Below are 21563 nucleotides of genomic sequence, written 5' to 3'. Positions count from 1 at the left end.
ATGTCGATGGTACCGTTCCTTGTTTTATGGATAGATTTACAAGATGTGCAACTGGGTCAACAAGAGTCTGTTTATTGGTCTTTAAAAGGTCACTAGTAAGACCAAATGAATCTCTGGCCTTTTTAGAGATGAAATATGTGAGCATTTAAAGGGCTTCGCAAGTTCCTCCACTGAGCCAATGAAAAATCTATTGATAACTCACAGTAATCTCCAGATTGTCAGTTAGCTCATCATTTACCTGGAGCTGTAGATCACTAAGATGGGGAGATAACTCATTTAGATTGTTCCATATTAGCTTTTAATCACCATTTGCCCCATTTATGGCCTCAATATAGAATCTGCTTTCACCTTACGGGTCATCCTTAAGACTTTATCTCTATTTTTCATTCATTTTATAATTTCATTGTTCAACCAGGGCAGATTATTTCTATGTTTCTTGGATTTACCCTTTTTTTTTTTTTGTGAATCGTTATAATATCATTGACTTCTTTAATAAAGTTATCTGAGCTAGCCTCAATGTCGTTATTTTCCAGAGTATTAGACCTTCTAGATTTTGGATTTCCTCATTCAGGTATTGTTGCTGGCTTTTGGGTATGAAGTAGAACTGGTGACCTCTGGTGGATGCCATTAAATGCTTCCTCTTAATTTTCCATGAGCACAAGATAAAATTGTGATCTGACAGGCCAGATAATAGATTCAAACTCTTAGAGATTCTTTCAGGATTATTTGTAAATATTAGATCAATTGTTGTATTTGACGTATTAGTTATTCTTGTCGTTCCTTTTATAATTTGTGTCAAATTGCACTCATCCATCAGCTGTTTAATATTTTTCCTGAATCGGCGAGTAGGATGATTTCCTTTTTCGAGTTGCAGTGATTTAAGATTGTCTGAAGATGATCATAAAACACAAAACACATAGCTCAAGTTCCTTTTCAGAGTTTCATCATGACAAAAAGAATTAGTAAAAGAGCAAAAAGCAAGAGTTTACTGCTTAAAAAGCTGAACGTGTGCAGAACACATCAGAGCACAGTGCTGATAGCTGAGGGCACTTATAAACGCACCCTCAGCGTTCACGTTTCATCTGAGATATTGAGACCTGTGTGGCTCGGTCTGTCCAGGTCCAGTTAGAATATGTTGGTTAGCGTAGTTTAGCTTAGAGAAATCTTTTGTGTGAACTTCAAAAGGATCTAAGTCTTCTTCCTCTCTGTCATTGCAGAAACGTAGAGACCAAGAGGGATCCAGATGGCACTGCTGTAAGGACTGTGGGAAAGTTATCAAACGATCAAATCTGAGATATCATCAGAGGCTTCATACTGGAGAGAAGCCATACAGCTGTGGTCAGTGTGGGGCAGCTTTCACTGGATTATCTAATCTAAAGAAACACCAACGTATTCACTCAGGAGGAAAAGCATACAGCTGTGGTCAGTGTGGGGCAGCTTTCACTACATTAGGTAATCTAAAGACACACCAACGTATTCACACAGGAGAGAAACCTTTCATCTGTGGTCAGTGTGGGGCAGCTTTCACTACATTAGGTCATCTAAAGACACACCAACGTATTCACTCAGGAGAGAAGCCTTTCAGCTGTGGTCAGTGTGGGGCAGCTTTCACTAGATTATCTAGTCTAAAGACGCACCAACGTATTCACACAGGAGAGAAACCTTTCATCTGTGGTCAGTGTGGGGCAGCTTTCACTACATTAGATAGTCTAAAGAGACACCAACGTAGTCACACAGGAGAGAAACCTTTCAGCTGTGGTCAGTGTGGGGCAGCTTTCACTAGATTATCTAGTCTAAAGACGCACCAACGTATTCACACAGGAGAGAAACCTTTCATCTGTGGTCAGTGTGGGGCAGCTTTCACTCAATTAGGTAGTCTAAAGACACACCAACGTATTCACTCAGGAGAGAAGCCTTTCAGCTGTGGTCAGTGTGGGGCAGCTTTCACTACATTAGATAGTCTAAAGAGACACCAACGTAGTCACACAGGAGAGAAACCTTTCATCTGTGGTCAGTGTGGGGCAGCTTTCACTCAATTATCTGATCTAAAGAGACACCACCGTATTCACTCAGGAGAGAAACCTTTCAGCTGTGGTCAGTGTGGGGCAGCTTTCACTCAATTATCTGATCTAAAGACACACCAACGTATTCACTCAGGAGAGAAGCCTTATATCTGTGGTCAGTGTGGGGCAGCTTTCACTCAATTATCTCATCTAAAGACACACCAACGTATTCACTCAGGAGAGAAACCTTTCAGCTGTGTTCAGTGTGGGGCAGCTTTCACTAGATTAGATTATCTAAAGACACACCAACGTATTCATTCAGGAGAGAAACCTTTCAGCTGTGGTCAGTGTGGGGCAGCTTTCACTCAATTATCTAATCTAAAGACACACCAACGTATTCACTCAGGAGAGAAACCTTTCAGCTGTGGTCAGTGTGGGGCAGCTTTCGCTCAATTATCTAATCTAAAGACACACCAACGTATTCACTCAGGAGAGAAACCTTTCAGCTGTGGTCAGTGTGGGGCAGCTTTCACTGAATTAGGTAGTCTAAAGACACACCAACGTATTCACACAGGAGAGAAGCCTTACAGCTGTGGTCAGTGTGGGGCAGCTTTCACTAGATTAGGTAGTCTAAAGAGACACCAACGTAGTCACACAGGAGAGAAACCTTTCATCTGTGTTCAGTGTGGGGCAGGTTTCACTCATTTAGGTCATCTAAAGACACACCAACATATTCACACAGGACAGAAACGTTTAATCTGTGGTCAGTGTGGGGCAGCTTTCACTAGATTAGATTATCTAAAGAGACACCAACGTAGTCACACTGCAGAGAAATGATTGGCTTAAATCAACAACGTTTTTTACGGCCGATAAGCAAACATTCACCTGGGAGCAGCAGCAGGAACTACCAATCAGAAGCCTTGCCTTTGTTCAGATTAAAAATCTTCTTTGTGGATTACCACCTTCTCTTCTCAGGACTTTAGTTCTGAATGTTCTGTGGGGAGCACATGTTTGAAGAACCATTGAAAGTGCTTTATAATTTGTTGGGATTGCTTTAACTGGGGACGGATCTCCCGACGTTCAAGACAAACATGGCATCAATTGTGAGTTGGACAGAACAAAATGCAGTCTGTTTGAAAGTAGAAAAATGTTTATTCTGTTACACTGAACATATGTTTTGTTTTAAGTTAAGATCCACAAAGTAGCTTTGCACCAGCTGTGGGTATTTCTGTAAACATCTGAACAAGCAATATATCATTTCAGTTTGATGTGAAGTCGAGCTTTACACTCGTCTGTATTTCATTGTTCTGCATTTCATTAAAGGGCAGATGTTAACTTTTCTCATGCTTTTCATCTTCTTGCTTCACAGATATTTTAGAAGAAAATGTGTGTTTGGTTACGAGGGAAAGTTGACCCTTATCATCTTCCCCAAAGACCCAGAAATCTTTAACGCAGTCTGAAAAAGGTTTGGAGTTGTTCCTTGTACTTCCCACACAGCTGTATGATGCTGAAGCTGAAAGTTAAGGCTGTTCCAACACTAAAAGGGCACGAGGCTCAACTTCAAGCTGTGAAACTCTTTCAAATGTCTGTTGTGTTGGAATCAGATGTGTGAACGGATTTTAGTCCAAACTTTGGGTTGAAACTTACTTTTTCCACCTCCGTAATGATCTTTAAAACTGAAGGTTGTTGAAGAGCACAGTGCTGGATCCAAACAATAGTGTAATGTTCCAATCTGACCTCCTGGTGGCAGCGTCATCTCACTGGGGATTTCTCATTGATTCTTTTAAAAGCGGGAATCACCGTCAGATATTCATGATCTGAAGGGGATGAACTCCTGTGCTTCTGCAGAATACCTGAGTTTCCTCCAGTGCCACCATGAAGTTAGTGTTTTTCGCCATATATATTTATATTTATGCTAACTTATAGATTTAATCTGCTGTAACTCCTGGTTAAATGGAGGTTTTCCTCTTTCTTTAACTGCAGAATTCCACCGTCATATAATTCTAGTTAAAAAAATAAAATGATAAACTCATGTGTCAGCTTTAGTTATTTATAAATGTAGATTGATGATACGTATTGGATGAAATGTTTTGGCTCCGGATGAAATGTTTTGGGTTCAGGTGGAACAGAACCAGGTCAGCACCATTATTTCAGAGTTCTTTGCATCTTCTTCAGATTTTCTCTGTGAAAACAGAGACTTCTGAAACATGTTTCTGAGCTGGTGTGGATGCTGCTGGAAGGACCTCTGCTGGTCACTCTGGTAGTTTTTCACATCTGTTATGATGCGTAACCGTAGCAACGGGAAAGTTGTTCACCCGTTGGTGCAGCTAACTGAGCTTCACAGAAGCCCAAGAAATGGCTGGAAAAATACCCCAAACCTGGATGAGCTGAAGAGGAGACGTCTAGGATGCAGAGCAGGAAGAAACTGGAGGAAAAGGAGGAGGAAGTTTAAAGCATTTCTTCCCTCGATCATCGGGGGAAATGTGAGGTCACTGGTGGATAAGACAACTACATGCACCAACTACACACTGAAAGGTTGAATCCTAAACTTTCTCTTTTCATTTTCTTTTCATAGGGACTGAGTTCAAGCCTTTTCCAGGTTCCACTCAATCTTTCTCAGTGTTCAAAGTTTGACACCAACGAGTCTGAGACTTTATTGGGATACAGAGCATGAGACAGAACACCGAGCAGCTGAACAAAGCAGAGACAGTTGATGAGCAAAGCTGCTTCACAGAAAACATGTTGGAAGACTAAAAGATAGTGTCTGTGCTCATCAGTCTCAGGTAAAAAGTGCCAAGAAAGCAGCACAAAGCAGCGGAGGCATCGCTCAGAGGGGCAATAAACTGCTTTGGGACTCGGACATCATAAGTTCAAGTCCTGTGAGAGCTGCTCAAAGAGTTTAAATTTCTCCAGGTTTTAGAGGCCAAAGCAAAGAGTGAAAAGCTTTAAGGTGGAAAGAGTGCACATTTTAATAAAGACGGATTAATTGAGATTCCTGTAAATGAACAAGAGGACAGTAACTGGACTGGTTCTGCTCCGGGGCCTCCTCCCAGGAGCTCCTCCTCCTATCTCTAAGGTGAGCTCCTTCTCCAGGCCTGACCCCACGGGTGTGTCTCAGTTTCCCTTTCCTTGGGGGTGAGCTCCTTCTCCAGGCCTGACCCCTCGGGTGTGTCCCAGTTTCCCTTTCCTGGGAGGTGAGCTCCTTCTCTCGGCCTGACCCCACGGGTGTGTCTCAGTTTCCCTTTCCTGGGGGGTGAGCTCCTTCTCCAGGCCTGACCCCTCGGGTGTGTCCCACTTTCCCTTTCCTGGGGGGTGAGCTCCTTCTCCAGGCCTGACCCCTCGGGTGTGTCCCACTTTCCCTTTCCTGGGAGGTGAGCTCCTTCTCTAGGCCTGACCCCTCGGGTGTGTCCCAGTTTCCCTTTCCTGGGAGGTGAGCTCCTTCTCTAGGCCTGACCCCTCGGGTGTGTCCCAGTTTCCCTTTCCTGGGGGGCCTGACCCCTCGGGTGTGTCCCACTTTCCCTTTCCTGGGAGGTGAGCTCCTTCTCTAGGCCTGACCCCTCGGGTGTGTCCCAGTTTCCCTTTCCTGGGAGGTGAGCTCCTTCTCTAGGCCTGACCCCTCGGGTGTGTCCCAGTTTCCCTTTCCTGGGAGGTGAGCTCCTTCTCTAGGCCTGACCCCTCGGGTGTGTCCCAGTTTCCCTTTCCTGGGAGGTGAGCTCCTTCTCTAGGCCTGACCCCTCGGGTGTGTCCCAGTTTCCCTTTCCTGGGAGGTGAGCTCCTTCTCTAGGCCTGACCCCTCGGGTGTGTCCCAGTTTCCCTTTCCTGGGGGGTGAGCTCCTTCTCCAGGCCTGACCCCTCGGGTGTGTCCCACTTTCCCTTTCCTGGGAGGTGAGCTCCTTCTCTAGGCCTGACCCCTCGGGTGTGTCCCAGTTTCCCTTTTCTGGGAGGTGAGCTCCTTCTCTGGGCCTGACCCCTCGGGTGTGTCCCAGTTTCCCTTTCTTGGGAGGTGAGCTTTCACAATCTGGTGCTGCTCCATCAAGGTCTTTGTGTCAATCCAAGCCTGACCCCACCCCTGAGGCAAGGTGCCAGGGGAGACCCTACCAGGAAGGTAACCCCCGACAACAAAGCTCTCAGGTTCCTGGGAGAACTCAAAGCCCTCCATCACGTTACGGATTCTATTCGTGTTGTGAATGATGGCATCACGGTTTACACTGAGAGCCAACAGGACAGCAGCTCTTTTTTTTCCCCTCTTTTTTCTCTCTCTCTCTTTGTTTTCCTCTTTTTCTTTTTCTCTCTCTTTTCTTATTATTTTTTTCTGTTTTTTCCTTTTTCTCTCTTTTTTTTCTCTTTTCTAATAAGCTGATACTATTGTACAATATACTGTTGTGTGATGTAAGATGTTTGCCTGTTTTTGTTTTTTAAATGTAAATATAAGCTTTATTATTATTATGGGTATGCATGCTAATATACTTCTCTTCTTAAAATAAGGGGGCAGCACATTTAAGAATCTAAGTTATGTAGGACAATACATTCATTTTGGACTTGTTTATTTAGCGCATATCCCAAACGGAGCGCTTACGGCCATTATTCCACACATTTTAAAAAGTGATGGCTTATCTCTTTCTTTTCTGTCTGCTGAAGGTGCGGTGTTTGATTTGCCCACAAGAACTGGCCTTTCATGCCAACACATCCTCCAATGATGGGACACCTCCGGTCCATCCATCCTGCTGAGAGCCCTCAGACACCAAAGCAAACCTTCAGCCTGTAACCTGGGGCGGCCATCTTGGACCGGTCACCGCTCCACTCAGTGTAATCTGTCTGGCTGGAGCCATGAAGCGTCAGCGCATTTAATCAATCACAACTCGCTGAATACAAAACGGATTTTCACCGGATTTTTGTTTCTGCAAACGTGATACATGTAGGCATGATACGGGACTCATGAGTCAGCATATTTTAACATTCATAGTAGGCTCAGCAGTAATAGAATATTCTGCTCTGTAACATATGTCATGTAGGATACCTTTTATATATATATATATATATATATATATATATAGATATATATGATAAAGAAGCAGAAGCAGATTGTGTACTACTCAGATATTTTATTAAGTTGAAAAATGAAGAAATGATACATTATACATAAAAGATAAAACCCAAAAGACAAGTTATATATCAGAAAATAATTGTATCTCTTTCAGGCTTGTTGCTCCATCAGTGTTAAAACAAGAATAAATGTTTCATGTAAAATCTACTGAACATTCTATGTTCTTTATGCTGAGATGTAAATAAACAGTTGGAATCATTATTCACTGTATCCTGTATATATTTGCTGGGAGAGACTTTAGTCCAGTTTAGATTACAGCAGATTATCAGAAAATATGCAGCTGAACTCAACACAAACAGCTCTGATGGCTGCAGAAGATGCAGTCAGAGAAGGAGATTTATTTAACTTCTACACCGATTTATTTCTGCTTTACATGCAGGTTTTATCATAATAACTCGGTGGCGGCTCCTGGCAGATTTCTCAGGGGGTCATCAGCTCTGCTCCATCACCTTTTGTCTTTGTGCGCTCGTTGTTCCTGCTCCTTCTCACCCGGAGATCCTCCTACATTTTTATTAATGACTTTACAAATGCCCGTTTGTCACAGTTGATGAGGAATGCCGCTGTTGAAAGGAGTAATTAGCATTTGGGCCCCGAGCAGACCTCCACTGATTTGTAATCATTAAAGTTATTTTAGCCTTAAGCAGTTTCTTTTGTTTTGTGACTGAATGTTACAAATGAAGACATTTCCCCATAACTTAGAGCCTCCACCTATCCTTCAGAGACTTTAGGCATGTGTCCAGGATGGCGAGGGGAAAGACTCTCACACTCAGGGGCGCCTCAGGGCTCCAGGCTGGGACCTCACACTGACAGAAGGTAAAACACTTCAGGTTCTGCCTCAGAAAGAAAGCTCAAAGCTGCACCTCAACCACACCTTACAGCATCTCGTTGGGACGGGGAGGCCATGAGACGGGAAACTTTATCATTAACAAGGTGAATGTGATTTTATGATAAAGTTTTATCAACATTTCAATGAATCAAACAAAATCAGTTTTGTAAATGAGCTCAGTTAAATTCAACTCAACAATACTCATTAATCCCTGAAGGTAAATTATATCCCTGCAGGATTAGTTATTATTAAAGATCAGCTGCTGTTACAGAGAACTTTCCAAGCTTATTTGAATCTAAGTTGTATAAATGTACTTCTAAAATACTACGAATAAGTTCAGTTTGTGTATTGTACAAAAATTGTAATGTACTTAGCCGCTTGTTCTGTATATTTTTTTTGCTTGGAATAAACTAAACTAAACTAAAAAAGTAACAAAAACAGCCTGAAGCAGGTTTAAATGATCAGCGTTTCAGTTTGTAGATACAATCCAATAAAGTATAAGGGTGTCGTGTGCACACTCTGCCACCAGGTGTTCTGGGTAAGTTGTGTAGCCGTCGGGGCAGAAGAAGAAGATTTGTGGACTAAAACAACGTGAGCAGCGTGACTGAGAGCATCTGAGATTACAGCAGAATGTCTGTTTGGTAAATCTGCTCAGTACCTGATTGTGTGAGTAACTGAGCAGTTGTCGAAGCAACAAACAGATCAGTTCAGTTTTCTCTTGTTACAGTTTTTCTCAATTGCTTAAACACAATTTTGAGCATTGTTTTTTTTTGCAAAACCTACACACAATTATCACAACCACAAACCCAATTCGCAAAACACCTTGGATCCTTTGCAAAATGAAACACTCTTGTAAAAACTATACGCTCATTTATCAAAACCATATTTTGTTACCATATGAAACACACACGTTGCATATGACTTAACTCTGTAACAGTTACACACTGCTGTTGAAAACTTTAAACACTTTTGGCTAATTCTGCTTCTGAGTGAATAGAGTAGTATAGGTGAAGTCCACAGTGAATTTGCAAAACCTCGCCCAGATTTGCACAACTATAAACACAATGTCGGCTCACACTTTTTGCAAAACAATACACACAGTGAACACTAAACACACTTGTATGCATTAGACACGACACAAGACCAATGCTGCAGACTGATGAAAATGTAATTTATTTCTCCAAAAACTGAATTTAGTCAACAGACATAAAAAACAAAACAAAAAACATGCCCCATTTTCCATGCTTCTGACAAACATAAAATTGTATCCTGTACAAAAACAATAACCAAAAAAAAATAATAATAAAAAATAAAATAAAAAAAACAGTACAGAAATCACTACTGGTCATCTCTTCGCCTCGCTGGATCCGGCCAGAGAATTTTGTCGACATCGCATGCAATATAATCATTTCCAAGACAGCGTGGAAAGAATCTTCTTGAATGCCAAATCCATCCCTGTATGGCTGTGGCTTCAATCAGGTCACAGGCCTCCTCCATGGCCTGAATGAGGGGTAAGCGAGCCTGGGGGTGCAGATCATAAACCCTCCACCGCCATGCCGAGAAAAACTCCTCAATTGGGTTAAAAAAAAGGAGAATACGGTGGCAGGAATAGGACTGAGAACTGTTGATGTTGGTGAAACCAATTCTGAACCAGAGCAGAGCGGTGGAATGAAACAATTGTCCCAGGTGACAATGTATTGCATCTGTTGCGTTTGTGCGGCTATGAGGTTGTGTAATCTGTCCAGAAATGTGAGGATGTGGGGTGTTTTGTAGGGACCCATGTTGGCATGACGGTGGAGGACCCCATTCTGGGTAATTGCAGCGCACAGGGTGATGTTACCCCCTCGTTGCCCCGGCCCACTGATAATTGCCCTCTGGCCAATTATATTTCTTCCTCTCCTCCTCACCTTTGAGAGGTTGAACCCTGCCTCGTCAATATAGATGAACTCATGTGGAATTGGCTCAGCATCCATTTGTAAAACTCTCTAAAATACAGTGAAAGACAAGATTGTGTAGTTCAGCATAGATTTAGTGTACGGTGCATTTACATGTAAAAAGGTTATGTGTGCAGTATGTAACATTAGAGTGCTAAAGTGAACAATATATACCTCCACATACTCATGCCGAAGCTGTTTAACCCTCTCCGAGTTCCTTTCAAAAGGCACCCGATAGATCTGCTTCTTTTGAACCTGATGGGTCTTAAGGATGCGCGCTATAGTGGACAGAGAGACCTGATTCACGTTCTGGAAGATGGTTTGGTCTCCAAGAATGTTGGCCTGGATTTCCCAAAGCCTGATGGCATTATTTGCCAAAACTATGCTCACAATCTCTCTCTCCTGCAGTGGTGTAAAAATGGGAGCCCTTCCTCCTCGTTGCACTTGCCCCTCAATCCTACGTAGAGCAAAATACATGTAACCTACTGTAAAATGTCACACCAAACATATCAAAAGTGCTGATATGGTGCATACAATAACAGCTGTAAACCGGTTTTTTCTTACCTGTTTTCTTGTCTGAAAGCCCTTATGACAGATGCCAAGGTGTATCTGCTGAGATTTGGCTGGACTCTCAGTCCAGCCTCCCTCATTGTCAAACCATGGTTTAAAACATGGTCCACAAGAGTTGCACGAATTTCATTTGTTAAATTTGTCCTTGTCGTCCTCCTCCTCCTCCTCACTTGCTGCATATTTATAGTGCTTAAACCTGATTGGTGTGTCTACAATTAAGCAATCTTGTGTTTGCACATCTGATGGCTGTGTTTAACCAATTGGCACATAGGTGTGGTCATTTGACAATCAGTGCTTTAGAATTGCAAGGAGGGGACATCTTGATATACTTCTGTATCTAATGCATACAACTGTGTGTAGTGTTTTGCAAATCACTGTGTGTATTGTTTTGCAAAAAGTGTGAACTGACTTTGTGCTTGTAGTGGTGCAAATCTGGGCCGAGTTTTGCTCATTGAGTGTAAGCTTTTGATAATTGTGTAATGCTTTTGATTTTAGTGTTTATTCAATCGTAAAAAACTGTAAACGGTTCAATTCAAAGTAGCGTTAGCCTGCTTAGCTGCCTTTCCCCTCAGTGCAGCCATGACGTTTGGACTAAAATGCGTTCACACGTCTGATTCCAACACAACAGACATTTGAAAGAGTTTCACAGCTTGAAATTTAGCCTCGTGCCCTTTTAGTGTTGGAACAGCCTTAACTTTCAGCTTCAGTCATCAGCATCATACAGCTGTCTGGGAAGTACAGGGAACAACTCCAAACCTTTTCCAGACTGCGTTAAAGATTTCTGGGTCTTTGGGGAAGATGATAAAGGGTCAACTTTCCCTCGTAACCAAACACACATTTTCTTCAAAAATATCTGTGTAGCAAGAACATGAAAAGCATGAGAAAAGTTAACATCTGACCTTTAATGAAATGCAGAACAATGAAATACAGACGAGTGTAAAGCTCGACTTCACATCAAACTGAAATGATATATTGCTTCTTCAGATGTTTACAGAAATACCCACAGCTGGTGCAAAACTACTTTGTGGATCTTAACTTAAAACAAAACATATGTTCAGTGTAAAAGAATAAACATTTTTCTACTTTCAAACAGACTGCATTTTGTTCTGTCCATCAACTCACAATTGATGCCATGTTTGTCTTGAACGTCGGGAGATCCGTCCCCAGTAAAAGCAATCCCAACAAATTATAAAGCACTGTCAATGGTTCTTCAAACATGTGCTCCCCACAGAACATTCAGAACTAAAGTCCTGACAAGAGAAGTTGGTAATCCACAAAGAAGATTTTTAATCTGAACAAAGGCAAGGCTTCTGATTGGTAGTTCCTGTTGCTGCTCTCAGGTGAATGTTTGCTTATCAGCCGTAAAAAATGTTGTTGATTTAAGCCAATCATTTCTCTGCAGTGTGACTACGTTGGTGTGTCTTTAGACTACCTAATTGATTGAAAGCTGCCCCACACTGACCACAGCTGTATGGCTTCTCTCCTGAGTGAATACGTTGGTGTCTCTTTAGACTAGATAATCGAGTGAAAGCTGCCCCACACTGACCACAGCTGTATGGCTTCTCTCCTGTGTGAATACGTTGGTGTTTCTTTAGATGACCTAATTCAGTGAAAGCAGCCCCACACTGACCACAGCTGTATGGCTTTTCTCCTGTGTGAATACGTTGGTGTCTCTTGAAATTACTTAATTCAGTGAAAGCTGCCCCACAATGACCACAGCTGTATGGCTTCTCTCCTGTGTGAATGCGTTGGTGTTTCTTTAGACTACCTAATGTAGTGAAAGCTGCCCCACACTCACCACAGCTGTATGGCTTCTCTCCTGTGTGAATACGTTGGTGCGTCTTTAGATAACCTAATGCAGTGAAAGCTGCCCCACACTGACCACAGATGAAAGGTTTATCTCCTGTGTGAATACTTTGGTGTTTCTTTAGACTACCTAATTGAGTGAAAGCTGCCCCACACTGGTCACAGCTGTATGGCTTCTCTCCTGTGTGTATACGTTGGTGTGTCTTTAGACCACCTAATGTAGTGAAAGCTGCCCCACACTGGTCACAGCTGTATGGCTTCTCTCCAGTATGAATTATCTGATGATACCTCAGATTTGATCGTTTGATAACTTTCCCACAGTCTTTACAGCAGTGCCATCCGGATCCCTCTTGGGCTCTATGTTTCTGCAATGACAGAGAGGAAGAAGACTTAGATCCTTTTGATGTTCACACAAATGCTTTCTCTAAGCTAAACTACACTAACCAACATATTCTAACTGGAGCTGGACAGACCGAGCCACACAGGTCTCAATATCTCAGATCAAACGTGAACGCTGAGGGTGCATTTATAAGTGCCCTCAGCTATCAGCACTTTCCCCCAATATGTTCTGCACACGTTCAGCTTTTTAAGCAGTAAACTCTTGCTTTATGCTCTTTTACTTATTCTTTTTGTCATGATGAAACTCTAAATGATGGAAGGAACCAGAGTCTTGTCCAAGTTGTTCACTTAAACACCATGTAGAGGTTGGGCTGAAAAAGGTTGATGACCGCTGGTTTAAAGGAATAAAAGTAACAGCGGTGGTAATACATGACATTCTTTACACTAACCCTCTGTTCCAGCTTACAACTCAGAGGTCTGCAGCCATTCAGCTCAACAGCCATCAGGGAAACACAGTCCATTTTAACGCAACCTGTTTCTCTTTGTTAAAACAACTCTACAAACCTGTCATCTAACCATTAAAGAGCAAGAATATTACCACCACCAGGTTCAATTCATGTAAACCAGAGACTTTAAACACAAATAATGAAGATTAGCTCCTGAACCTCTCAAATCTGCAGACTGAGAGCCAGAAAACGTCCCACCACAACAATCTGCCCACTGATTTTCTTCCAGCAGATCATTCAGCCTGCAGCACATGTTGAGTCTGATCACATCTGGATCTGCAGCTCAGAGAGAGGAGATGAAACCAGGAAACACTTTGCTGTTTTTAACCAGGAAAAACACAAACTGAGCAAATGGAACATTTATTAAGTGACTCTAATATTGATATACTTGGAATATGTGAAAGTTGCTTGACACATTCATCATCATCTACAGCAGCTAGTAGCATTCCAGGATATAATGTATTTAGAAAGGCTAGAGAAGCAGGGCGGGGTGGGGGAGTATTAATCTATGTCAGAGAGAAGTTTCAACATGAACTAATAAGGTGGCCTAAAGACGTTAACGCTGAGTGTTTTGGTCTAAATGCATCACTCTGCTCTGCAATGTCTTTTACTGTGATTTGTGTGGATCCACCTCAGCAAAGGATGTGTTTTATGATCATCTTCAGACAATCTTAAATCACTGCAACTCGAAGAAGGAAATCATCCTACTCGCTGATTTTAATATCAACTGGGACATAAAGTCAGGAAAAATATTAAACAGCTGATGGATGAGTACAATTTGAGACAAATTATAAAAGGAGCGACAAGAATAACTAATACGTCAAATACAACAATTGATCTAATATTTACTAATAATCCTGAAAGAATCTGTAAGACTTTTAATCTATTATCAGGCTTGTTAGATCACAATTTTATCTTCACACGATTCACAAAAAAAAGGTAAATCCAAAAAACATAGAAATAATCTGTCCTGGTTGAACAATGAAATGATACAATGAATGAAAAATAGAGATAAAGTCTTAATAAATCCATAAAACATGAACGGTACCATCGTCATGGAAGATTGCTCGGGTCACCCCCGTCTTTAAGGCTGACAAAATCTATTCACCCATAAGTATTTTACCTAGAATTTCCAAAGTAGCGGAGAAATGGGTTACCACAGAACTGACTGAACACTGAAATAATGGCCATGCCACTCTTCATCCAATGCAGTTTGGATTTAGGAAATTCCATTCAGCAGAGACAGCTACCTGTTATTTCCTAGAAAACTTAAAGAGCTTGTAGGTTCAGGGTGGCTTTGTAGCTGCTGTATTTCTTGATTTAAAGCGTGCTTTTGACACCATTAATCATGATGTGCTTATTGCTAAATTAACTCATTTCAACTTTTCAAATAGTGCCCTCTGCTGGATGAAATCATACCTGTCGCACAGGAAACAGGCGGTTCAAATTGGTGATTCGTCATCTTCATACCTCACTTCTTCTGCTGGAGTACCACAGGGCTCAATATTGGGTCCTGTTTTATTCAGCCTAAATGTCCATAACTTACCAAATGTCTGTAGAAATATAAAGATGCAACCATATGCTGACGACACTGTATTATACTGTCATGCCAATTCAATTCAAGAAGCTGCTGCAATTCTCTCAGGAGCCACGGTGCCAGTGTCCCATTGGCTCCAAAACTGTTGTTTACATTTGAATAAAAAAAATAAACAGTCTGTATGTTTTACTCCCGGCAGCCAACAGAGGGACAGCAACCATCAGTCATGGTGGATGCAGAGACACTTGATGTGGTTCAACACTCAGTGTTTCCCATACATTGAGGAAACTATGGCGGGCCGCCATAGTTTCCTCAATGTATGGGAAAAAAAGTTTCCTTTTGGCCGCCATAGTTTCCGAATCCCAATCGTTTGAAACACAGCAATTTCCTCGAAAACCAACTAATATGACTATACAACAGGTGAATTAGTAATTAAACATGTCCTAAAGTGTGCAATGTCAGAGTTTTGAAGTTTAGTGGCAAAAAAGGTTTATGTGTTATTAGTTGCTGTTGGGGCGATTGACGCACGTTATAGATCAGTGGGTGCGCGTGCATAAAGGTCAGCTGTAATCATCGTGATTTCGTTGACAAACATATTTTTTTGACCAATTTATATTATGAAAAATAATGTGAAATTTGAGCAATGACGAGTACACTAGTATGTTGTCCGGTATGTTGCTTAAAAAAAATAGTAAGCTCAATAGTTTCTGTTTAAAATAAGGTGTTTCATCCGTCCCGCATGTGTGGTTCAACCGTCCCGACTAGGCGGAGCGGGGTGAAGTTGGTTTTATATTCGACATTCGCCTATTTGCCGGCTTTGTAATTGTAATAGCGTCACGAAAACCGCACCAATTAGCCTCAGGATGGTATTAATATTTACAGAAAACTAAGACTAACATACCACAGGCTTTATCAACTCACCAAAGTAAGCCTGAAAGATCAGAGTAACCGCGCCGAATATATTTCTAAGTGAACTACGGCAGCCGGAGCGCTTAGGTACCGTCGCAAAAGTGCAACGCCTTTTTTTGTTCTCACTGGATATTCAACCAATGAACACCAAACCACTTCGGATGGGTTTGTGAACTCACTATAAAGCTTTCACAGTCTTTTAGTTTCCAGAAAAATCATTTTAGGTAGAACATTTACTCAGTGTGCATAGTTAATTCCATTTTAGATTTTTATTTTGTAATAGCTCTCTTGTTTTTAAAGATATCAAAACCAAACCACTTCTGATGTGTTCCTGAACTCATTGTGTACTTCCCACACCCTTTGTTATCAAGGAAAACCTTTTCAAGTTTCTCAAAAAGGCATAAGTCCTCACTGTTTATGATCCATTCATATTTTTCATGAAGTTTAGTTTTAACCTGTAAATATTTTCTATTACAATTGTTATCATTGGGTTTTAATGACAAGATGAGGTTTCCTCATAAGCCCACAAGGGTTTCTGACATCTCCAGCACACATTCCTTTTTTTTAATTTGTTGTGTTTTATTGTGTATTTTTTTGTTATATTTGAATGAATGTGTGCAAATCAATCAAATAAAATAAAATCTGCAGTCGCGTGAATTTACCCCCCCCCCCATAGTTTCCAAAAATTCTGTGGGAAACACTGAACACTTTAAGTACCATACCACCCAGGACACGAGGCCTCTGCAGTATGCATTTACGTATACGGGGTTTTTATTATTCCACATAAAGGCTGATATAAGTCTATGGATCTAAGATCTATGGAGTTAAAGAAGAATTTGGTCAGAAATAAAGTAAGACTTTGAAACTGATAAAGGAGTCTTGGTAATACATTCGTCTTGATGGTATTGATCCTTCCACTCAGGGAAAGAGGCAGAAAATCCCAACGTTTGAGGTTCTGATTGATTGGCATTAACTCACTTTTTTGAAGATTAGTTTTATCACCGGATATCTCTTTAATAGGTCCAATATTCTAGGGAGGTTTGACAGGGGATCCGACAGGTACAATAGCAAATCATCAGCGTAAAGCTTTGGTTTACACTCTTGACCTCCTCTGTCAATTCATTTAATATGAATATCCTTTCGAATAGCTAGTGTTAACGGCTCAATAGCAACTGCGAAGAGGAGTGGAGACATTGGACATCCTTTGCAAGAAGCTTTACATCTGTGTTCAGGAGAGACATTGGGAGATATTAGCCACACTGAACGGATTTTTGTGTTTCTTTAAGATAAGTGAAATGGTCGCCTCACACATAGTTGGGGGGAGAGAAATTGAGGAGAGTGATTCCTTGAAAACAGAGAGCAAAAGAGGGGCAAGTGCTTCTGAGAATGTTTTAAAGAATTCAGACGGGTAGCCATCAGGCCCTGGAGATTTGCATTTTTGCATACTCCTAATCACCTCTACGACCTCCTCGATAGATATCATCCTCCAGCTCAGCAGACAGCTCCGGACCTACTCTGGGGATGTCAATATTGTGGAAAACATATCCAAAGCAGATCTGTCATCTGGTGGCTCTGAAGTGTCGAGGGAGGAATAGTAGCGATGAAAGCATGAATTAATTTCCAAGTGGTCGGTATGCTTCAAACCTTGTTCATCACTAATTTCAGATATGTAATGATTGGCGGTTCTCTTACACAACTGATGTGCTAAAATTTTTCCAGCCTTCTCCCCATGTTCATAAGAGCTGTGTCTAGATTTTAAAATAAAATGTTCTTCTTGGCGCGTCGAGAGGAGATCAAACTCCATTTTAAGTATCAGGCATTGTTTGAGTATGTCATCTGAGGGTGAATAGCTGTACATTATATCAAACTTCAAAATATCATCTGTCAACTGCTTAAGGCGTACAGTGTTAGCTTTCCTTAGCATTGCGCAATAAGATATGACCTGTCCCCTTAAATATGCCTTCAATGACTCCCAAACCATTGAGGACGACATTCCCGGGGTCTGATCCAAAAAAATTGTTCTAGAATGATCTGAATCTATCTGAGGGTGGCAGCACGTTGGAGTAGCTCTGTACCTCACATTGATATTTTTCTTTTTTTCAAAATTTCATTCCTGCTATTTCTTGGAAGAAATTGCATTTTTTTGGACAACTGTTCCTTCCTGCCTTGGATGCTGTGCAGCTGGATTAATTTTTCCCAATACTTTTGTATATTTTACTCTTTTGTCATGATGCATAACCATAGCAACAAGGTGTTTTACAACAGGGAGCAGCTGATTAACATTGGAAAAGCAGAAATAATTCGACAACTGAAGCCAGAAATCCCACTGGAATTGAAAAGGAGGATGCAAAGCAGGAGCAAAGAGGAGAGAAAGAAAGAAGAAGTTCAAACCATCTCTGCCATCCGTCATCATGGGAAATGTAAGATCATTAGCTAACAAGTTGGATGAACTTTAAGCCTTGACAAGGACTCAGCAAGAATATCGGAAATGTAGCATTATGTGTTTTACTGAGACATGGCTGCAGGATCATATCCCCGACTCCAGCGTCTCTCTGCCGGGCTTCCTGACTGTACGAGCAGATCGAGATTTAAAGAGTAGCAGGAATAGGAAAGGGGGTGGATTGGCAGTGCTCGTCAACAACAGATGGTGTCACCCAGGACATGTTACTGTGAAGAGTCGTCTCTGCAGTCCTGACATTGAACTATTGGCAGTAAGTTTTCATCCATATTATTTGCCAAGAGAGTTCACCAGTGTTTTTTGGTGGCTGTTTACATTCCACCCTCAGCTGTTGCCGACACTGCATGTGATGTCATCAGTTCCGTTGTTGCTAAGATACAGACACGACACCCCAATTCTTTTGCGGCAATATCTGGTGATTTTAATCATGCCTCACTCTCTGCTACACTGCCAACTTTTCAACAGTTTGTCAGCTGCTCTACCAGAGAAAACAAGACATTGGATTTGTTTTACACAAATGTCAAGGATTCATACATTTCCAAATCAAGACCTCCCCTAGGTAAATCAGATCACAACCTTGCATATAAACCCCTTGTCCAGAGACTACCTGTCACAAAAAGGACTGTTAGAAAGTGGTCACAGGAAGCTGAAGAAGCCTTACAGGGTTGTTTTGATGCAACCGATTGGATTTCTCTTTGTAAGCCACAAGGAGAGAACATTAATGCCATGACTGAGTGTGTGACTGACTATATTAACTTCTGTGTGGACAACACCATCCCCACCAGAACAGTGAGATGCTTCCCTAATAACAAACCCTGGATCACCAGTGAGCTAAAGGAACTATTGAACAAGAAAAAAAGACCCTTTAGGGAGCGAGACAGGGAGTTACTGAGGAGTATAAAGAAGCAGCTCAAAGTCAAGATCAGAGAGAGCAAGAAGGTGTATAGAAAGAAACTTGAGAGTAAACTGCAGAGGAACAATATCAGAGATGTGTGGTCAGGAATGAAGAAGATCACAGGCCTCAAGCAGAGGGAGGATCGGATGGATGGAAGTCTGGACAGAGCAAATGAGCTGAACACATTCTTCAACAGGTTCAGTTCAGAAACAAGCTCACCATCCTCCCATCCTGTTCCCAGCCAAAGAGACATCCCACCCTCCTCTGACCCACAGCTTTCCCGTAACATCTCCACCTCCACCTCAGTCATGGATTCTTCTGCTTCCACTAGTTTGTCATCAACCCAATCAGGAGATGCTGCTGTCCCCTTTGCCTCCCCCTCCCACTTTTCTGTTTCTAGAAGTCAGGTGAAGAGGCAGTTGGAGAGACTGAACCGGAACAAGGCTGCAGGTCCAGATGGTGTCAGCCCCGAGTCCTGAAGGCCTGTGCAGAGCAGCTCTGTGGGATTCTGCAACACCTTTTCAACCTTAGCTTGACCCAAGAGAAGGTACCACTGTTGTGGAAGACATCCTGTCTGGTTCCGGTACCAAAGAAAACTCACCCTTCAGACATCAATGACTACAGACCTGTTGCCCTGACATCCCACATCATGAAGGTCCTGGAGAGACTCCTGTTGACCCACCTGTGTAAGCAAACCAGCACATATCAGGACCCCCTGCAGTTTGCTTATCGCCATGGAGTTGGAGTTGAAGACGCTATCATACACCTGCTTCAACAAACCCACTGTCATCTGGACAAAGCAGGCAGCACTGTGAGGATCATGTTCTTTGATTTCTCCAGTGCATTTAACACAATCCAGCCTGATCTGCTTCGTCTGAAACTCCAGAAGACTCAGGTGGAGGCCTCAACAATCACCTGGATTAATGACTACCTGACAAACAGACCACAGTTTGTCAGACTGAAGAATTGTGTGTCTAACCAGGTGATCAGCAGCACAGGAGCACCACAGGGGACTGTACTCTCACCATTCCTTTTCACTCTGTACACTTCAGACTTCCAGTACTTCCTGTCATCTACAGAAATATTCAGATGACTCTGCAGTTGTCGGGTGTATCAGAGATGGACAAGAAGCTGAGGACAGAGAGCTGGTGGACCGCTTTGTGGCATGGTGTGGGAACAATCATCTCATCTTGAATGTTAACAAAACAAAGGAGATGATTGTAGATTTCAGGAGAAACAGGGTCAGATCAAACCCTGTTTCCATCATGGGAGAAGAAGTGGAGGTGGTTGAGGAATATAAATACCTTGGTGTTCATCTGGACAACAGACTGGACTGGAGACACAACAGTGAAGCCATCTACAAGAAAGGACAGAGCAGACTCTACTTCTTGAGGAAGCTAAGGTCCTTCAAGGTTTGCAACAAGATGTTGCAGATCTTCTACAAGTCTGTTGTTGAGAGCGTCATTTCCTCTTGCGTCATCTGTTGGGGCAGCAGCATCAGAACCAGGGACCTAAAAAGACTCAACAACCTGATAAAGAAGGCTGGTTCTGTTCTGGGGACGACTGTGGAACCTCTGGAGACAATAATGCAAAGAAGGATTTTGCATAAAATCAAGAGAATTATGGACAACCCTGAACATCCTCTCCATGAGACTGTAATCGGAAAACAGAGTCTCTTCAGTCAAAGGCTTCTTCAGTTTGGATGCAAAACGGACCGCTACAGGAAATCTTTCCTGCCCACAGCCATCAGCATCTATAATAACTCCTTGATTTAATTGAGCTACATCAACATTTAATTTCCCTCTGGGATAAATAAAGTATTTTTGAATTTGAATTGAATTGAAATGGACCAATTGATTACAAGGAAAAAAGGAAGGCCAGGGCCTACTATCTCAAGTCTGATCATAGCCTGCAAACTAAGGTGGAAAGGTTTTGGAAACTTGATGACCCCACACACAAGAACAATCTATCAATCAATGACAACAAAGTCATTAAACTGTGGGAAAATTCATTCTCCAAAGAAGGCTCACACTATAGCTTAGACATACCTTTCAAAAAGGAAACCGTGACATTATAAAACAACATCAACTTAGCAACACAGACTACGATTACTGGAGCGCAGACTAAGAAAGAACGCAGACCTGAAAGAGAAGTATGTGGAGGCGATGAAGTCGACCATCGACAAAGGTTATGCAGAAGAGGTCTCAGCTTCGTCACTTGACCGCAGCGATAGCAAGATCTGGTACCTCCCACATCACCCAGTGACTCATCCCCGCAAGCCTGGAAAGGTGCGTGTCGTCTTTGATTGTGCAGCTACGCAACGTTCCCTCTGAGCTGCTCGCACAGTCTCAGCGCACAAGAACATCTATGCAGCGCATGAAATAAAATTCACCATAAACGTAATAATTCATATCTAATACTAGACCTGATCTAATGTAATTAATTAGACCAATACTGTGTTTTTCTGTACCATTTTTCAATATAACGCAGTGAGTGACAGGTGTTCAGCCAATGATACGGCTTACTTACGCTATGCAGCCAATCAGAGCATTGATGGTGCTTGCATATGTGCCCTGCCCATATGCGCCGTGCAGGTTAGCTAGCTAACAGTGAGACGCAACCCCTTATCATGGCGAAACGAACGGGCAGCGCCAGCGACACATCCACTCACCGAGC

General features: G+C 42.1%; 2 protein-coding genes across 2 annotated transcripts; one reads left to right on the top strand and one right to left on the bottom strand.

Annotated features, from left to right (window-relative positions):
* On the top strand, positions 1-3278 carry LOC142369466 (uncharacterized). The gene is made up of 2 exons (XM_075451818.1): positions 1-9; positions 1218-3278. The coding sequence occupies exons 1-2, from the start codon at positions 1-3 to the stop codon at positions 2838-2840; spliced, it is 1632 nt and encodes a 543-aa protein (XP_075307933.1). The 3' UTR covers positions 2841-3278.
* An 8238-nt stretch (positions 3279-11516) lies between these two features.
* Positions 11517-14145, bottom strand: LOC142369465 (uncharacterized). The gene is made up of 2 exons (XM_075451817.1): positions 14137-14145; positions 11517-12608 (listed from the first exon to the last, which is right to left on the bottom strand). The coding sequence occupies exons 1-2, from the start codon at positions 14143-14145 to the stop codon at positions 11826-11828; spliced, it is 792 nt and encodes a 263-aa protein (XP_075307932.1). The 3' UTR covers positions 11517-11825.
* Between the last annotated feature and the right edge of the window lie 7418 nt (positions 14146-21563).

The sequence above is a fragment of the Odontesthes bonariensis genome, chromosome 19 (assembly GCF_027942865.1).
Source record: "Odontesthes bonariensis isolate fOdoBon6 chromosome 19, fOdoBon6.hap1, whole genome shotgun sequence".
In the NCBI taxonomy this organism is placed as follows: Eukaryota; Metazoa; Chordata; class Actinopteri; order Atheriniformes; family Atherinopsidae; genus Odontesthes; species Odontesthes bonariensis.
Note: the sequence above shows the minus strand (reverse complement) of the source record. Positions and strands in the feature narration are given on the sequence as shown.